Source organism: Kogia breviceps, chromosome 1 (assembly GCF_026419965.1).
Source record: "Kogia breviceps isolate mKogBre1 chromosome 1, mKogBre1 haplotype 1, whole genome shotgun sequence".
NCBI classification, from domain to species: Eukaryota; Metazoa; Chordata; class Mammalia; order Artiodactyla; family Physeteridae; genus Kogia; species Kogia breviceps.
In genome coordinates, this window is record NC_081310.1 from 176,413,189 (window position 1) to 176,433,030 (window position 19,842).

The window sequence follows — 19,842 nt, forward strand, 5'->3', positions numbered from 1 at the left end:
AGGTGAGGCTACGGAGGGGATCATGGGATGCTGGGGTGGGAGTATCACAGTTTTAAAGAGTGGTCAGGAGGGCCTCACTGAGAAGGTAACGTGAGCAAAGATCTGAAGGTGTGAGGGAGAAAGATCATGGAGCTATTTGGGGTTATAAGGAAACGTGCCTGGTGTGTTAGAGGAACACAAAGAGAGGAATGATTACTGCCTCCAGTATGATAGCTTTCTCAGGGATTTTCAGTGACAACTTTGACAATGTGTTTCTTGCCTTAAATACTGCCTTTAGAATCTAATTTGTGTAAATGTGACTCCACATAATTAGCTGGGGGGGGCACTTTAAATAGAGTGTACAGAAAAGGCCTTTCTGAGGAGGTGACATTTAACATGAGCCCTTTAAGATAGGGATGAGTCAGCCCTGGAGAAACTGAAGAAGAGCTATTTAGGCAGAGGAAACAGCAAGGGCAAAGGTCTGGAAGCAGGAAAGAACTCAGTAGATGTGAGGAACTGAAAAGAGGCCGGTAGGCCAGTGCATGGTGAGAAGCATGGCAGGAGATGAGGTTGGAAAGTGGGCGGAGATCTCAGGCACTTTAACTTCCATTGGCATCACAGTGGGAATCCACCAGAGGGTTTTCAGCAGAGGGTTGACAAGATCGGATACATGTTTCAAAAAGATCCCTCTGACTGTTAGGAGCCTATATCAGATAATTTTGTAGATTAAGTTTACACGGGCTTAGCTACTTATCCCCTAGGTGCCAGGAAGAGGGTTTAAAATGGAGCAAAGGGTTGACCGGGAACTCACATCCTGTTGCCTTCCATATGGTCCCTTTACAGCTGGAATGAGTTGGGGGAGCGGGGGGGGACACCCAGAGAGCCACCATCTCCCTCCTGAGCAGGGGTGGACAGAGATGACAACTGTGTTCCTTGGACCCCCATCAGGCTCCCTGGCTGGACCCGCCTTAAACAGGCTGGTGGGGGTGAAGGAAGTGCATGCTACCACCAGCCCACTAGGTCTTCCTCCACCCCTTTTGAATACACTTTCAATTTTCCTCTCAAAGGCCCTGTCATGCTTCTGTTTCAGAAGCTCCCTGCTGCCTGCAGAATTAAGATCAGACTCCTTGCTCTGTTCAGATTTTGTAGGACTGAGCCCTTAACCTGTGTGATCTGATTCTATCTCTTAGGTAGGTAGTGTCAGAATTGAGTGGAGTTGTAGGACACCCGGCTGGTGTCTGAGAATTGCTTGGTGGTGTGGGAAAAAAAAACACACATTGTACTAGGCTTACCCAGTGAGAAGCTCAAGTGAAGGTATAGAAACAATCGCAATGAATTGTCTAGACCAGGCAAGTCCACAGAGATGGAAAATAGATTTGTGGGTGCCAGGGCTGGGGGAGGGGAGAATGGGGAGTGACTGTTAGTGGATATGGGGTTTCTTTCTGAGGTAATGAACATGTTCTAGAATTAGGTAGTGGTGATGATTGCACAAACTCTGTGAATATACTAAAAACCACCGAATTCTACACTTTGAAAGGGTGAATTTTAAGGCATGTGAATTATATCTCAATTTTTTTTTAATTGCAGAAGAAAAATCTTTAGGGTCACCAGTAGCAGCTGGGGGAACTCTAAAATCTGAACTCCTTTGCTAAGCGGCTCGCACACCCCAGTTGCATAGCTTGAGACCCTAGCAATGTGAAGTCCTGAAGAGAACTGCCAGTGTCTGAGGAGACATGAGCATCAGAGCCGTTGGCACTGGATGTGGCAGCAGTCTGTGGCCAACCATGTTCGAACAATTACTGCCTGAATAAGCAAAACCAAAACCAACCAGCACATATTTGCATTACTCTGATTGCCTTGCTGACCTACAAGGAGAGGAAGGGTACGGGGTCTCCTCTGAACCTCCCAGGGCCCCACCTCTTTGCTCTTTATCTTTGGTATGAATTTCCAAAAGCAGTGTCAAATGTTCAGTTTTCCCCACTTTGGGCCAGGACTTAAGCTGGCTGTTGGGTTCACACAGAAGCCCCTCACCAGCCATGAGCTGCAGCCCCAGTGCCGCACAGAGACAATCGTGACCCTGACCCCAGCCCCTGACAGCTCCCCCTTCCTCACGAAGCCAGGCATGGAAGCTTGTGAAGATGACAGAGATGAGTCAGAGAAGCTGGGTGCCAGAGGGAGGTGCCCACACTGCAGTGGGTCAGGACCAAAGCAGAGGGCATGGGGTTATCATAGTAGGGTGGGGAAGTCTCGGCCCTGGCCTCACCCAGGCTGCTCGTGGATTGAACCGCCGGGTTCCACTGGTGTATTAACCTAAATATTTATTTGCTTCATATTTACAAAGGTGGGAAGGAGACCAAGGGGGACCCCAAGAATACCCCCATACCTGGCTGACCAGGCCCCTGGCGCTGCAGAGGAGGCAGACACAGCTGGAAGGGACAGGATTTATGTTGCATACTTGAACTACAGGGAGCGTAAGACTGGTCCTATTTACAGGGCAGAAACACTGCAGGGGAAGCGTGGGGCCGGCAGAGCGAGCGCCGGAGTCCTGGCCAAAGGGTGCTCCTGACTGCCACCTTCCCCTCCGCTCCCGGAGGCATCTCTGCGGCCCTGCTGGGGTGCTCCGGGGGGATGTGGGGGCACGGGCCCTGCTCACATGATGCTCGCTGGGGTGAAGACAGGGCCCATGCACAAGGTGTCTGTGATCTCCCAGCCACAGGACAGAGGCTTGCACGTGCCCTCGGTGTCCTCGTCCTGTTCTGCAGGCAGCAGCTGCCCTCGCAGGGCTTCCCTGTAAGTGAGAGGGGGTCCCTGGAGGCAGCCAGCACGGGGCCCGCAGGCCAGGAACTCCTGATGGCCGCTGCGCTGGAAGACCTGACGCCACTGGGGCCGCAGAACCCAGGGGCAGGGGCGGGGGCAGGCCTGCTGCCCCTTCCTCCGCTGCTCCCTTCTCCCCATAGTTACCCCCACAAGGGAGAGGAACCCACATTCATTGATATGCCCACTATTGGGCCAGGCACTTTACTTACAGTATCTAGTATCCTCCCCAAACCCTGTAAGGGTGACATTATCATCCCCATTTTACTCTGAGGAAATTGAGACTCAGAAGTTACCTGTGCAAGGTCACATCTTCTACCTAGAAGGTGGTAGAACTAGGACTCAACCCAGCGCTCACTTCAGTGCCCACATTCTTCATATCCCAAGCTCAGTACTTTAAAAAAAAATCGTCTGCCTCCCCTCAAAAACTCTACAAGCTGTTTCTCCTACATCCCCACGTTAATAAATGGCTCCTGCTCTTGCCACAAGTTGTCTTCTTCCCACACCCGGTAGATCCTTGCTGAGCCTAGTTCCTGAGCATCCTCAAAGGTACCTGCTTCTCTCCATTCCCGCTGAGACCGCCATCTCTAGCCGGGAGAGTGCAGTCTCCCTGATCTGTTCTTGCCCCCTCTGGACAATTCTGACCCAGGTTCATCTTCCCCAAACGCAAACCCCTGCTCTTGAGTTGCCAGCAGTTGCCCTCCACTCTCAGGCCCCACGAGATCTGGCCCCTGCCAGCCTCTCCCATCACACACAACAGTGCTGCCTGGTTGCCAGCCACAGCAGCCATCTTTTCGGCTCACGTCTCATCCTAGGCCTGTGCACATCCGGCCCCTGCCTGAATCATCAACGGTTCGCTGAGTCCCACAGCCCAGTGTACTCCTTCATAGCAACAAGGGTTCAATGCCTGCTTCCCTGACGTTCCTCCAGCTATAGCAGGGCAGGGGATATGTCCGAGTTACTCACTGGTGGCCCCAACAGCAGGCTGGCACATGGTAAACACTTGGTGAGGAGGGGTGGACGCTGGGTAGGAGGACAGGGAAAGAGCACTGGGTTCAGTGTCAATAGGCCTAGTGGTAGGGGCAGCATGACAGCCTGTCCTTTACTTCTGCCAAGCTCTGCTTCCCCATAAAGCAACTCTTCCACCTACATCTTCCCTCCCTTCATACTTCCAGCCTATTCTAGTCCCCCACCTGCAGGAAGGCCTCCCTCTTTGCCGATATGTGCAATTCAGCAGCAAATCAGTAGTCAGTATCTTTGCAGAGTCCAGTCAGGCCGTTCCCTTCCAGGTGGGAGGTCCTCTGGGCCAAGCACCCTCTGTCTGAGCCTCTGTCTCCTTATCTTTCAAAATGGGTTTTGAAAGATAAGTTTCTTAGAACCCCTCACTGGCTCCCTACTGCCTTCAAGATCAAGTCCAAACTGGGCCTCCAAGGTCCTTCTTGATCTACTCTTCCCCACAGTCCACTCCAGCCAGCCAGAGCTACTAAAAATTCTTTGGATGGACTAGACTCTGAAGCCCCTACCCCTCCTAGCCCAGACCACCCTCCTGTCAGCTTGCCTGGCCCTCCTTACCCATCAGGCCTCCTGAGAAGCAGCCCTACCCCTCCTGACCCAGACCACCCTCCCCAGCACGCTGGGCCTCCCTCCCTAGTGACCTTGGCACTCTCTATGGCAGGGTCTGTGTATGCAGGTCCGCGCCTTGGCTCACCATGTTCTCAGATGCTCTTTTACCCCCCCAGGACCCAGCACAGAGCCAGACTCTAAAGCAGGACATTTTGATGAGGCCCCTTTAATATGGGGAATTTTTTGACATGGCCATTTCAATACATCAAAATTTTGTGTTCCTGAGTAATGAGTGCATCTGACTCCCTGCAACCTCATCCAACTGTGTTTGCTGGCGATGGTGCCAGGATGGGATAAGGAAGTCTGTGTGATCTTTGTTTTTTTACTTTTGCTTTTTAGGCCTTGTCAAAACACCCCTGATGTCAAAATGGTGGCATCAGCCTATCCTGTGCCTCTGCAGGGAGTAGAAACAACAGGTTTGCTGACTGAATAAATGACATGCAACTTTGATACTGAGCCCCGTCAGGCCTGGCATTTGGTAGCACTGTTCCGGCAGGGGTGGAGGGTGCAGGGAAGAGACTCAAGAACCCAGCATGTCCCTGGGGACACAGGCTGCACTCCTGAGGGCCCAGCATAAAAGCCCCTCCCAACTGCCCCAGCCCCCAAAGAGGGGGCCTCTTCATCACTGACCATCTGTGTGACCTCTGTTTGTGTGGGTAAAAGGAAGTCGTCAAAAGGTGTCTAATGTAGGGCCTGACAGAAAGTTTCAACGGATGTGAATTTCTTTCCATCTGGCCTCACTGGATCCCACTGCTGGCCTGCCGTGGGCAGGCTCAGTGAGCAGGCGAGCCTTTGTCTTTCCCGGGTTACAAAGCAGCCACCCAAGTGATCCACTCTATCTACATCTGCCCTTGTCTTCCTTAATCCACCCAGTAGTTAAGAGTGGTCTTTCAGGCTTCAAACCAGTCCCTGCTTGCTGCTGCACAAAGCTCTCAACTTGCCTTCAAGGCTCTTCCCAGATCCAGCCCTGCTCCTTCCCCAGCCCCGACCAACCTCGTGTAGTTTCCTGAAGTTATGCTCGCTCGCTGTTCGTTCTGCCTGGAACCCCCTTCCTGCCCCTCCTGCCCCCTAACTCCCACTCGTCCACCAGGCTTTGGCTTCATCCTTCCTTCCTCAGGGAGGTAGATCTGGGCATTGGGATGGGGGTGGGGCCCTAAGCCTCCAGAGCATGCCCCCCTCCCTCCAGCACTCCATTATCAGGAGTGTCTGTCTGCTTCTGTGTCTCTCACGGGACACTGAGCTCCTCAAGGGAAGCTCAGTCTCATTCATGGCCACAGCCGAGCACAGGCCTCACTTGGAATCAGCAGCCAAGAGTTACTTGTCACATTGAGTTACATAGGAGCAGGGACCCAAACCTGGGGTTCCCCTTATTGCTTCTGCCCAGGCTGCTCCCTTCTCCCCCCACTCCATTTCCCAGCAGGGCCCCCTTACCAGGCCACCCGGGACATGGCATAGGTGATGCGGCAGGTCTGGGTGCCCCCGAGGAGGGAACCCATCCCCACAGTGTAGGCGCCCATGTTCTCAAAGACCAGCCAGTCCCCTACATGTAGTTGTGGCAGCCACAGGCCCTCAGCTATGCAGTCACAGCCATCGATCACTGGGCCCCATAGGCTGCTGCTGTACAGGGGCTGCTCCGTGGATGGTTTCTGCAGGAGAGAGGGATGACAACGGTCAGCTTTCCTGGGCATACGTGCACAGCCTGAGCACCCCCTCCCTCCGAAGCCTGCATGGCTCCCAGAGCCAACAGAATAAAGACTTGGTGGGCCTCCGAGCCTGCAGTTAAGGCCCTCCCACTTCTCTGCATTCATTGCTTCCTACACTCTGAAGCCACAGTGCCTGGTCTTACATCCAGGCTCCAATACTTGCTAGCTGCGTGACCTTGGGCAAGATACTTTATCCCTCTGTGTCTCAGTTTGCTCATTTGTAAAGTGGGAATAATAACAATACCTACCTCACAGGGCTACTGAAAGGATAAATGAGTATAGGTAGAGCATGCAGAACAGTGTCTGGCACATGGCAAGAGCCCAGTAAGTTAGCACTATCTTTATTATTATCGGTGTTGCTGTCAGCTCCTGGCTTCGGCCTTCACTGGTGTGTCTGCCACTTTCCGGACCCTGGGTGGGTACCCCCCTCTGAAGCCCTTCCCCCTCCCTCAAATCAGAGATTGTCCTCTGGGCCCAGCCCTGGGGCTCCTTCTTCTATGCAGGCCTCCACAGCCCCCTCCTTCCATGCCAGGCCTGGTAACAGGAGCTAGAAGCACACCAGTGAGTTAGACCCTCCCTCCCTCCCTCCCTCGGGCTCTCAGTCTGGTGAGGAAGACAGGCCTCCCACAGACAGTCACAGGGTGACCCCAGCGGTCACAAAGGACCTCACAGGGTAGATAGAATTACTCCCATTTCAGGGAAACTAAGGTTCTGAGAGGTTAAGTGACTTACCCAAAGACACAACTAACAATGACATAAAATTTTTATTTTTTTAAGTGACTTCCAAATCCAGGAAAGAAATCTGTAACATAGGCCATTTGTGGACAACCAAGATATCAGTGCAGTTTGTCACAGTGTAGGGATCCTGCCAGGCAGGTCCTAGAGGAGGAGTCATGACCGAAAGATGGACAGGAGCGAATCCTGGCTGAATCGTGCCCTTGAAAGCCCCTCGTTCCAGTTAGTCCAGCTGCCCTGGGCTCCCCAGGTAAACCCTGCTTCCCTTCCCCCAGCCCCAGCCACCCCCATGCTATTTCCTGAGGCTCCAAACCTACCAATTCCTAATTTTCCTTTAGATCTCAGCTTCCTCATGGAAGCTTTCCTAAGGCTCCCCAAGCTTTGTCGTCATAGCATGTACTATGATTTATGATTAGATATTTATGAAATGTATCACCCAGGCCTGTCTTCCGTGTCAGACTATAAATTCCATGAGTCCAGAGATCACGACAGTCTTGTTTACCCCCATCTCCTCCAAGCCTAGCAGTCTGGCATACAGTAGGTGCTTTTGTCAATAATATTTCTTAAGTGAATGAATGAAAAAATGAATAGGGAATGCATGAGTGATGAGAAAGAGGAAGAGCCAAAAAGAAAGAAAAAGAAGGTACAAATGGAAGCCATCAAAGAGCCTAGAAGCAGGCAGCGGAGGAAACCAATGGAGGATGAAGGAAAGGTGTTTCAGTACCTCAGCCAGGAGCAGGAATGAGTCCAAATGAGAAGAGTCATGGGTGCCATAAGCAGAAATAATACTCATAGTTGACAAAAAGTTAATGCAGAATCCATTGTCTCATTAATAAAGAAAAACATGCACGTTATTAAAATCAAACATGAGAACTATCCTATACTCATTAATTCATTCAGTAGGTACTTATTAAGCACCTATATATGCCAGGCTCTGATCTAGGAGCTGCGGATGCATCAGTGAACACACACACAAAAAAACAAAGTTCCTTTGCTCATGAAGCTCACATTCTAGGCAAGCGAGACAAACCAATACATCCTTGTTCATATAACTTAACAAGCTTGTTCACAAGCTTCTTGTTAATGAGTAAAATTCATCTTAGTTGCTCTGAATTATTTCCCTTAGCTCCAGTTGTTAAAAAACAATAAGCTAGGGACTTCTCTGGTGGCGCAGTGGTTAAGAATCCACCTGCCGATGCAGGGGACACAGGTTCGAGCCCTGGTCTGGGAAGATCCCACATGCCGCAGAGCAACTAAGCCCGTAGGCCACAACTACTGAGCTTGCGCTCTAGAGCCCACGAGCCACAACTACTGGGCCCGCATGCCACAACTACTGAAGCCCATGCGCCTAGAGCCTATGCTCCACAACAAGAGAAGCCACCACAATGAGAAGCCCACACACCGCAACAAAGAGTAGCCCCCGCTTCCCTGCGCGCAGCAATGAAGACCAAACACAGCCAAATAAATAATTTTTTAAAAAATTAAAACAAAAAAACAAAAACAATAAGCTTACTTTTAAAGAATTGTGAGAGGAAATGCTATATAATTGTATCCATGAGGATCCTTAAGAAAGTAGGTTCCAAAGATTCTTCCACAATAAAATAAAAAGAAAAGGAACCCTAGAGTTATAATCAGAGTTCTCTCACTTCTTAGTAGTGGTATAAATTAAAAATGGGTGGAAAAGAAAGATTTTAAAACTTCACAGAAAATAATGCAATTATCATTTAAAACCTTTTCAAAAAAAGGAAACAACAAAGGAATATGCAAAATAAATGTTCCAAAAGCATGTGGGGACAGGCTTGTAAGTCTCAGCTCTGTTTATGAGTTGGAAAACTGAATGGAAATGGACAGGAACCTGTAAAAATATAAGATGCCCAGTCTGCTACTAGGGCCCCCTCTGAGAGAGAGGGCAGGGGATTCCTACTTTACAAAGCATGCCCACCACTACTACTTCACACCTCATCTGGGAGGCAGCTGCAATTCCCATGTTACAGATGAGAAAACTCAGAAGAAATGACCTGCTCCAGGTTCTGGAGGGGGTTAGCAGCAGAACTCCAGGTGGTCCCAGACAAGGTGCCTCCTAGCTGCACCTGAATGGCTGCTTTCCTTAAAGAGGCCCAATAGGTGAGCAGATCCACAGATGAAACAAGGTGAAACACTTAGAATGGCACATGGCTTTGATGGAATCCCTAAATAGTTCCCCAACTTTTAAAGAATAAATCAATTAACTCCTATACTGCATAAAGTGTACAGAAATATTTTCAAAGGGAAAAAAAATGGGATGAGCAAGGGCTGCACATAAAAAGGAAAAAGAGGAAACAGAATAAAAGCCTATGATCAAAATCTCACTCGTTGGGGCTTCCCTGGTGGCGCAGTGGTTGAGAATCCGCCTGCCAATGCAGGGGACACGGGTTCGAGCCCTGGTCTGGGAAGATCCCACATGCTGTGGAGCAACTAGGCCCGTGAGCCACAACTACTGAGCCTGCGCATCTGGAGCCTGTGCTCCACAACAAGAGAGGCCGCGATAGTGAGAGAGGCCCGCGCACCACGATGAAGAGTGGCCCCCGCTTGCCACAACTAGAGAAAGCCCTCGCACAGAAACGAAGACCCAACACAGCCATAAATAAATAAATAAATAAATAAAAATTAAAAAAAAATCTCACTCGCGAACATATAGGCAAAAATCCAAAATGAATCCCTAGCTAATCAAATCCACACTCATATTCAAAGAACCACTTTCAATGATCAGATAATTTGTCTCTAAATGGAAGGCAGGGATGATATGAGCAAGGCAATCACTGGCTTCATCATAATATGGAAAATATAGATCTACAATTCAAATTTAATTTTCCCAATACATGTCAACATGGCATTCAATAGCCTATAGCATCTCTTCTTGATTAAAACTACAGACAAAACTAAACCCCACAACGAAGAGAAACTTTAAAATAAGGAGCCAACTCTAACTTAATGGAGATACACTAGAATGGCTTCATTTCGGAACTAGAAGCAACCTTAGTAAAGTTAAGCCCCCTCGTTTTCCAGATGAAGAAAAGAGAGAAACGGCCCAGAGAGGTTAAGCAATTTGCCTAATGTTACTCAGCTACTGTATGACAGAGCCAGGACTCAGACCCATACCTTCTGACTCCAAGTCTGAAGCTTTCTGTCATCATTTCTATTTTATATAGCATGAGAAATGCTGGCAATAGCTAGCAGGGAACAAATAAACAATATAGAGAAAATGAAGAAATAAAATATCACATTGCAGATAACACTTGCCCACCTGGAAAACAAAGGGGAGAGAGGTAGTTACTAGAGGAGCTCAGCGAGTTTCAGCATGCAAGCCAGTGTCTCAGCTCAAACACACAGGGGACCATTTTCACTCACAACAGTAATGAAAGCATTACTAAACTCAGGGCTGTACTTGGGCCACAATAATACTTATTCAAAGAAAATAATAAAACCTTAAAAGGAGAGATAAAATACAAGAGCTCTACCCTCTCCTAGCTAGAAAAGCTTAGTAAAGCAAAAAGAATTCTCTCCAATTTAATAGATAGATTAAATATGCTACGACTAATTAAAACTCCCAGGATATTTTTCTAAACGTTAGAAACAATATGACAAAAATAAATATGAGCCTATCACAGAATATTAATAAGTAACAGTGACAGACTCAATTTTTTGTTAAATGTTTAATTCATACAAAAGGACATTTGTACCATGTGTAAAATAAAAAGAATTAATGATCAAATGAATACCTGTGTACCCACTGCCCAGCTAAAGAAATAGAACATTTCCTCTATCTTTGAAATCCCCATCCCAATGACATGTCCCTTCCCAAACCCCTCCAGAGGTAACCATTATCCGGAATTTTGTTTTCATTATTCTTTTGCTTTACTTTCTTTTCCATGAGTATACCTAACCCTAAACAATTTAGAATTTGATTTTGCACTTTTTAAAATGTATATGATTGGAAATATAGAGTATGTAATCTCTGCAACTTGCTTTTTTGTTTATTTTAAACTTATATTCCCAAGATTCATCCAACTGATGCATGTAGATATAATTTACAATAAGCTGCATAGAATTCATTGTATGGAATACACTGTAATTTATTTGATTATTACCCAGCATCAAGACAACATTAAGGTTGTTTCCAACGTTTTGTATTATATAAATTGCTCCTGTGAACATTCTGACATCTCTTCAAATACACATGCCCAGAGTTTCTATGCAATATATACCTAGGAACTCGCTGGGAGAGTATACACATGTCTAACTTTACCTAAATAATGCCAACTTGTTTCCCAAAGTAGAAATACCAACTCCACCTAGCAGTATCTAAGAGATCCAACTCTCTATATGCAACCAACACTTGATATTGTCATGCTTTTAATTTTTTTCTAATCTAGTTGGTAGATGTATCTTGTTTTCCTTTTACTTTGCATTTCCTTGATTACCAATGAGGTTGAGCACCTTTGCATTTTCTATTTGGCTTTCCTCTTCTGTGAACTGCCTGTTAAAGTCTTTTGCCCCTATTTCTATTGCTTTCTGCTTCACTTTTCCCCCCTTATTTTCGTAAGATTCTTATTTGTCTGTTTCCTTTTTAAGAATCCTTCATATATTCTCTGTACTAATCCCTTATCAATTATATATGTTTCAGTATTTTTCTCCCACTTTATGATTGCCTCCTTCCTTTCACTACCAGATGAGCATAAGCTCTTCATTTTAATGTAGAAAAACATCAGTCTTCCTTTTTGGTTTTAAAGATATTCTTCACTGTTTTTTCCTATTTCAAGGCCAAACAGATACTCTCCTATATTGGTCTCTGGAATTTATATATATGTATGGTGTAAGATGGAGATCCAGTTTCATTTTTTGCATATGGACAATCAGGTGGTCTAGCATCATATATTAAACAATTCCCAACGATATGCTTTGCAACAATTCCCAAGATATGCTGTCAAATCAAGTTTCCAGATATATGTGGATCTTTTTTGTGCTCTCAACTATGTTTTGCTGGTCTATGTTTTTATGCCACTCTCCAAACCAAACTATTTTAATAAACTTCTATTTTAAGTGGTTACTCTAGACATTTACATTTTAACATGCATACCTAACATAAAGTCTAAAACTAATCGATATCTTTACCTTCTGCTCAAACAATTCAAAATCTTAGAAGACCAACTTGGTCACTCTACCTCCCAACTTACATTCTATTGCTATCCAGTGTTTTAGTCTCTCTTGTTTGTGACAGAGGCTGCTAGTTGCCTACCCCCAGCAATTCCTATCCTCAATGTTTGCTGGGCACATGTCCACCTAGAATAAAGACTATATTTCTCAACTTCCCTTGCAGGTAGTTATGGCCATAAGATAAAAGCATAAGTACTTTCAGGAAATTTCCTTGAAAGACAACTGGCAGAACGACTTCTTTTATTTCCTATAATGCCTGGAGCTTCAAATTGCTCCTACCAAGATGGGGGCAACACCTAGAAACAGGTACAACTGAAAGCCATATGGTTCCACGTGAATATGAAACCACCATACCAGCTCTGAATTGCCTGCATCCAGACAGTTGCATAAGAGTAAAATAAACTTTAGTGTCTTGTTCTAGTCATGTAATTGTTGGTGGTGGTGATGCTGGTGCCAGTCAGTGATTCTTTAAATATACCCGCGTATTTACCTACCTTTGCTCATCATTCCTTCCTGCAACTCAGACCATCCATCTGGATAATTTTCCTTATGTCTGAAATATATCCTTTAGAATTTCCTTTAGTGAAGATCTATCTCTCAGTATTTGCTTGTCGGAAAATGCCTATGTTTCATACTCATTCTTGAAAAACAATTTTGCTGGATATAAAATTCTAGTTTGATAGATTGAAGCTGCTATTCCATTATCTTCTGCCTTCCATTGTTACAGAAGAAAAATAAGCTGTAAGTCTAATTAACATTCTTCTACAGGTATTCTTCTATCTGTCTCATTTCTCTCACTAGTTTTATGATCTTCTCCTTGTCTTTGGTATTCAGTTTCACTAATATGTTGTCTAGGTATGGATTTATTTTTAGGTAACATACTTGGAATTTGTTGGATTTCCCAAATCTAAGAATAAGTGTTCCTCTCTTTCATTTTATTAACTCTCTGCCAGCTATTAATTTTTTTAATTTTAATTTATTTATTTTGCCTCTAAGGTCCAAATCTACCCTTCTTTGCCCTGGTTTGTGATGCTGGAGTAAGACATTTCTTCTTTACTATCCATCTCTATGTTAGGCTTTGTCAATAGAAGTTGCTGGAAAGACACTGCAAGAACAGATCAGGAAGAAGGGACTTTCCTCCTTTTAGCCTGTTTTCTGTGTGGCCACCTCTGGTTCAGGGTATGAGGGTCTGGTTGCATTCACTTCAGTGGCCCCCACAGTTCAACTTTGGCCTGCACAGTCCAACAAGCTTCCCTCCACTCCTCAGCAGGCTGCCTCTGTGATGCAGTTGTGTTGGGAACCCTCTGAAAGTTTCTTTGCCATTGGTAGGCTGCACATCCTTGTAATAGCCACAGCCTCTCTTTAAAGGTTTCAATCTCAGCCTTGGAGGGAGAAGCCCTCCTCTAAGTTTCTTCCTTTTTCACTCTCCCTTACCAGGGGTAGTAACTGCTTTTATCCTTTTTAGTAATTAACCATCTTTAAAGTTAGCAATTCTTTATATTAAAATTCCCCTGTTCAAATTACTTGTCTTGTTTCTGTATCCTGATACAATCTCTTCCTGAAACTATGATTAGACATTATGCCTTCTCATTCTATCTACCACTTCTTTTGCCTTATTTTCTTTCCTATCTCTGTCTCTTTGTGCTACATTTGCATAGTTTCTTCAGCTCTATCTTCCCATTCCCCAATTCTCTCTTCAACTGTCTCTAATATCTTTCTTACCCTGTGCATAAGTTCAATTTTCATATATTTCATTTCTAGAAGTTCTATTTAGTCCTTTAAAAAATCTGCTAGTTCATGTTTTTATATTTGCTTACTTTTGGGTCATATTTTCAATTTATTTCTTTAAACATTGTAAATATTTTTATGTTTAGCATCTGATAATTCCTAATTGCAGGTTTGAATCTGCTGTCTATTGCTTCTGCTGGTTCCCCCTCATGGTGACTTGTTTCTTTGTGTTTTGTGATTTTTTATTGTGATCTCATGTACCTTGGAACTTTTTCTGTGAGAATTTTTTAAAGCTTAGGTTGAGGAGTTCTCCTCCAGAGAGAATTTGTGTTTGCTTCTGCAAGATAAAATGAATTCTAGGCTTGAGGTTTTTCAGACCACACAGTTAATATGAATTTGGGCAACAAACCCAAGAAAAGGCTGGCTTGTGGTTTCAAATTCTCATTTTTTTGCTCTCTTCCAACTACTAATAAGATCAAAACAGACAAGTTTTCTTGCTGTCCTCCTCTGTGGGAGTTTTTCCTAATATTCTCTTACACTAATGATTATGTACTTTTTCAGGGTTCCCTGCTTTATGTGAGGGATCCTATCATATTCTCTATCTTGACTAGTCCCTAGGAATACACACAACTCTGAAAACTGAAGATCAGTGCTAAAAGGATTCAGTATACACCTCCCAGAGAGAAAGCCAGTTTCAGAGTTAGGTTTTCTCTCTCAATTAATTAATTCACTTAACACATATTTGAATAGTCACTTTTGTATGTGCTTGGGACACATTAGTGAACAAAATAGACAAAGATCCTTGTCCTCATGGAGTTTATAGTCTAGCAGGAGGGAGGAAAACAAAATAAAGAAGCTATATACTGTGTTATAAAGTAATTAAAAAACAACAGAGCAGGTGGGGGTACAGGTGTAATATTAAATAAGGTGTAAGGTGTCAGGGTAGGCCTCCTTTAGGGCAAGGACCTAAAGGAGGTGAGGAGTGAACCAGTGTGGTACCTAGAAGAGAAGTGATCCAGGCAGAGGGGAAAGTTGGTGCAAAGATGCTGAGGCAGGAACATGCTGGGTGAGTTCAAGGAACTGCAAGGAGGCTGGTATGATTAGAATGGGGTGAGCAAGGCGAAGAAGGTGGGGGAGAGGTCAGAGAGGAAACAGGGTCAGATCACAAAGGGCTGCGGGAGCTACTATAAGGGCTCTGGCTTTAATATGGAGTGAGACAGGAGCCAAAGAAGGGTTTTAGGTAGAAAAGAGACATGATTTGCTTACATTTAAAAAGGATCCCTCAGGCTGGTGAGTTGACTGGTTTTTACTCTAAGTGAAATGGAGATTCCTACTTTCACTTATTTTTTAACCTCTGAAGATTCCCTGCTATCTCTTAAGTCAAGACGCAGTTTTCTTTGCTGTCAGTGGGGAGGCTGTTTGGGGTATCCAGTCTACCACATTGCTGGAAATAGAAGGCACCCTACCAGCTTTCTAAACATAGCACAAAGCTGTTGTCAAAAGAATGGGATAAAAACTAGAGATCACTGAAAAAAAGTGAAATTAATGTACAGTATGGCAAAGCAGAAATAAAACAAAAAAGGGTTAGAAATCATTACTTAAGAATTTTTAAGACAAGAACTAACCAGCTCCAGACCTGACAAGTACTACTGCAATATATTCCATATGGATTCACACTTTTTAAACCATAAATAATTAGAATAAAATACAATGACAAGTAAGAAAGTCCAATCTTGGCAAGGGGGGGGGGTGTCTCTGTACAGAGTGGGGCAACTAGAGCTTGTACCCTGAATTTTGCTTCCCAAGATTCTCGTAAAACTCCCATGGTACTTGCCCCCTCTGGGTTGCTCCCCACACCTAACTATACCTTGCATTTATGAAGTGCTAATACCCATTTATTAAATTGCATCTTTATACCCTAAACATATGTCATTTTAGACCACTCAGTGAACATTTAAAACGTTTATAAATAAAGAGTCCATCTAATATATCAGTAAAGAAAACCATGTCTCATAGTATATAATTTTTTTAAGTTAAAAACAATGTGCACTATGACACTTTAAAAAAATAAACAGGAATGAAAGTAAATTTTAACCATAGTTTTCTCTGAATGGTGGGATTAGTGGGTTATTTTATTTTACTGTTTGTGCTAAATTTTTCTCCAATAAATGTTCTATTTGTTATATATATACACCATATATATGGTAATCTATAACCCACAGAGCAGTTAGAGACAAATTTCCTTACTATTAATTGCAGCACACTTAGTTAATATATATGATAGTGTGTTGAAACTTCTATGAAAGAATAACAAAGAATCACAAAACTAAAATAATAAATCATCAGATTAAGAAAAAATATATGTATCAAATATTATATTAAATACATACACACATGCATATGCAGGCTCATCTTCTTTTGCAAGAAAAAAAAAACTTTAAGAACTCCCAAATTAGGCAAACAGAGTATATAAAAATATATTGACGGGACTTCCCTGGTGGTGCATTGGTTAAGAATCCACCTGCCAATGCAGAGGACACGGGTTCAATCCCTGGTCCGGGAAGCTCCCACATGCCACGGAGCAACTAAGCCTGTGTGCCACAACTACTGAGCCTGCACTCTAGAGCCTGCAAGCCACAACTACTGAGCCCATGTGCCACAACTACTGAAGCCTGCGCGCCTAGAGCCCGCACTCTGCAACAAGAGAAGCCACCACAATGAGAAGCTCACACACTGCAACCAAGAGTACTCCCTGCTTGCCACAACTAGAGAAAGCCCATGCAGCAAGGAAGACCCAACACAGCCAAAAATAAATAGATAAATAAATTTATTTATTTTTAAAAAAAACGATCCCTTTTAAAAAAAGACATTGACATCAAAGGAAATGAAATAAACCAAAAAAAAAAAAAAAGCTTTATCCTCGTCAAAGAAACAAGAATGAAAGAAATATTGAGGTATACCATTTCAGATAAATTAGCCAACAAGAAAAAGGTCATGGACTTCCCTGGTGGCGCAGTGCTTAAGAATCCACCTGCCAATGCAGGGGACTCGGGTTCGATCCCTGGTCCGGGAAGATCCCACATGCCATGAAGCAACCAAGTCCTTGCACAACAACTACTGAGCCTGCGCTCTAGAGCCCACAAGCCACAGCTACCGAGCCCATGCGCCACAACTACTGAAGCCCGCATACCCTAGAGCCCATGCGCTGCAACTACTGAGCCCAAGTGCTGCAACTACTGAAGCCTGCGTGCCTAGAGCCCGTGCTCTGCAAAAAGAGAAGCCACCACAATGAGAAACTCGGGCACCGCAACGAAGAATAGCCCCTGCTCACTGCAACTAGAGAAAGCCCACACAGCAAAGACCCAACACAGCCAAAAAAAAATTTTTTTTTTTTTCGGTACGCGGGCCTCTCACTGCTGTGGCTTCTCCCATTGCGGAGCACAGGCTCCAGACGCGCAGGCCCAGCGGCCATGGCTCACGGGCCCAGCCACTCCGTGGCACATGGGATCTTCCCGGACCAGGGCATGAACCCGTGTCCCCCGCATCGGCAGGCGGATTCTCAACCACTGCGCCACCAGGGAAGCCCCAAAAATTTTTTTAATTTTTTAAATAAAAAGAAAAAAATAGCTAAAAGAAAATGGTGACAGCACATAATGCTGGTGAGCTTATTGTGAAATGGTGCAAATGGTAACAATAAATATTGGTCCAAGCTTTGAGGAAAACAATCTGACAATACGTATCAAGACGCATAAAAATGCTCAAATCATTTTACCCAGTATAGTCCTATTCCAGAGATGGGGGTGGGGGAGGGGAAGCTGGGGCGAAGTGAGAGAAGCATGGACATATATACACTACCAAATGTAAAACAGATAGCTAGTGGGAAGCAGCCGCATAGCACAGGGAGATCAGCTCAGTGCTTTGCAAAGACCTAGAGGGGTGGGATAGGGAGAATGGGAGGGAAGCTCAAGAGGGAGGGGATATGGGGATATATGTATACATATAGCTGATTCACTTTGTTATACAGCAGAAACTAACACAACATTGTAAAGCAATTATACTCCAATAAAGACGTGTAAAAAAAGAAAAGAAAATAGTTTTTAAATGGGAATATACTTGAAGCATGTGCATTGAGCCATCATACAAAGAGACTAACAAAGAGCATTCTAGGCAGAGGGAGTACTCATAGAAACATGAATCAGAATAAACAAAAATTAGCAATGCCCAAATGCCCAACAATGGCGAGATTTTACAAGGAGGCGGTGATTTTATAGAGAGGCCATCATTTTATAGGAAAGTATCAATAGTCAAAGAGCTTGTTCTTTGGCAGCAGACAGGTAATCAAAGATGAATAAGACATGAACTCTGTCCCCAAGGGTCTACAGTTTATTCCTTTATCAACTGTGTGACTTTTGAGTCAGTTGCTTCACCACCCTATGCCTCAGTTTTCTCATCTGTAAAATCAACTATAAAAACCATTTATGAGGGGAGATCTGAACACTAACTAGATGACAGGGGATACTATGGAACTGCTCAATTTTTAGTTTGGTGATGTTACTGTGTTCTTTTTTTAAGTCCTTATCTTTTAGTGACAACTACTAAAATATTTTTGAAAAAAGTTCAGTAATATTTGTTCTGTAGTTTTTGTACTTTTCTCACGACACTGTTGTTGTTTGTGTACTACTTTCTCTCTCTCTCTCTCTCTCTCACACACACACACACACACACACACACACACACACACACACACACACGTTTCTACCCAGCAGGATTGTATTTCCAAGACACAGGCAATTATTCCTCACCTACTGTCTTCTGCAGACCTCGTCACAATGCCTTGCATGTGGAGAGTACTCAAATATTTGTTGAATTTTTTAAAAAAGAAAAGAAAAGAAACAAAAAGCCATGCATATTCCAATGATGAGAAGGAAACCCTGAACCAAGGATTATGTTTAATATGAGTTTTTCTACCTGCGGTCCAAAAACGAAGTGCCTGGGCATGAAGAGCAGGGTAGAAAGCTGCCACCCTGGCTAGTGAGGGACACCTTCCTTGGGGAAGAAAGTGCAGATAGCCCTGGCCAGGCTGGGTCCCTCTGACACATTCCCAGCACAACTGTAGCTAGCTGACTATGTGTGCTGTGACCTACACGGTGTCCGTCTCCACGGCCACATCGCGGGCCCCACCCTGGGTATGGTCACGTGGCACGACTCCTAAGTGGTTGACAGCCTGAAGAAGAAACCTCAGCACCCACCAGAGGAGGAGCGGCACAGACCACAGAGACGGTCAGTAACATCCTGGTGCGCAAGTCAGGAACACCCACTGGAGACTGATCACCCAGTGCGCCTGGAGCAGGTACGGGGCTGGGCTGGGACTACGGCCCCCGCTCGCTGGTACGAGGGGCTGATGAAGGGAATGGGGAGTGGGCAACGAAAGAAGTGAGCAGAACTGGGACTGGGAGGGGGACTGGAAGGGAGAGTAACTGGGAAGCAGCTGCAGCCTGCTGTGTAGCCTGGGGCTTGGCTGGCCTAGGCCTGGTGCTTCCTCTGTGTGGTAGGATGTGGGAGACCACAGGAACGCAGGGAATGCTAGTGCATCACCGTAGAAAGCTGAATTCCTGAGCAAGGCAGCTATGGAATGAATATCCATCAAGTCACGGGTGGGGTAGGGGCTCCTGGAGGAGAGAGGGGCTCCTCTGCCAGCAGTAGAGGAGGGGCAGGAAGAGCTACAAAGAGGAGCTAACATCTGATTGCCTCTGGAAAAACTAGTCAGCATGGAAACCGAAAGAAAAACAAAAACACGTATTGAAAGCTCACGATGGTCTAGGTACTAGTTAGGCACTTAAGTTTCCTTCCCAAAGCAAGACCACACAAAGGCCTGGAGATGTGAAAATCTTTCAAGTGTGTCTGATTTTCTTTCCCCTCTTAACAATGCCCGCTAAAGCTGCCAGAGGCCCTGGGCTGGATTCTGCAGGCTAGAAGGAATGTTCTGTCTATTCCTATTCCTTTGTTAACATGGAAAACTCATTAAAGATGAATTTTTACTTCTAGGAATTTACCCCAGAGCAGTGAT

At 44.9% G+C, this 19,842-nt stretch overlaps 1 protein-coding gene across 6 annotated transcripts in view; it reads right to left on the reverse strand.

Annotated features, from left to right (window-relative positions):
• Positions 1-2,406: 2,406 nt before the first annotated feature.
• Positions 2,407-19,842, reverse strand: part of AZIN2 (antizyme inhibitor 2) — a 34,950-nt gene continuing 17,514 nt past the window's right edge. For all 6 annotated transcript variants that reach the window (XM_059070985.2, XM_059070996.2, XM_067012171.1 and 3 more), the window contains 2 exons: positions 5,848-6,062; positions 2,407-2,767 (listed from right to left, as the gene is read on the reverse strand). In XM_059070985.2, the coding sequence (XP_058926968.1) occupies positions 2,629-2,767; positions 5,848-6,062 (354 nt within the window). In that variant the 3' untranslated portion in view covers positions 2,407-2,628. The remainder of the gene's footprint in view (positions 2,768-5,847; positions 6,063-19,842) is intronic.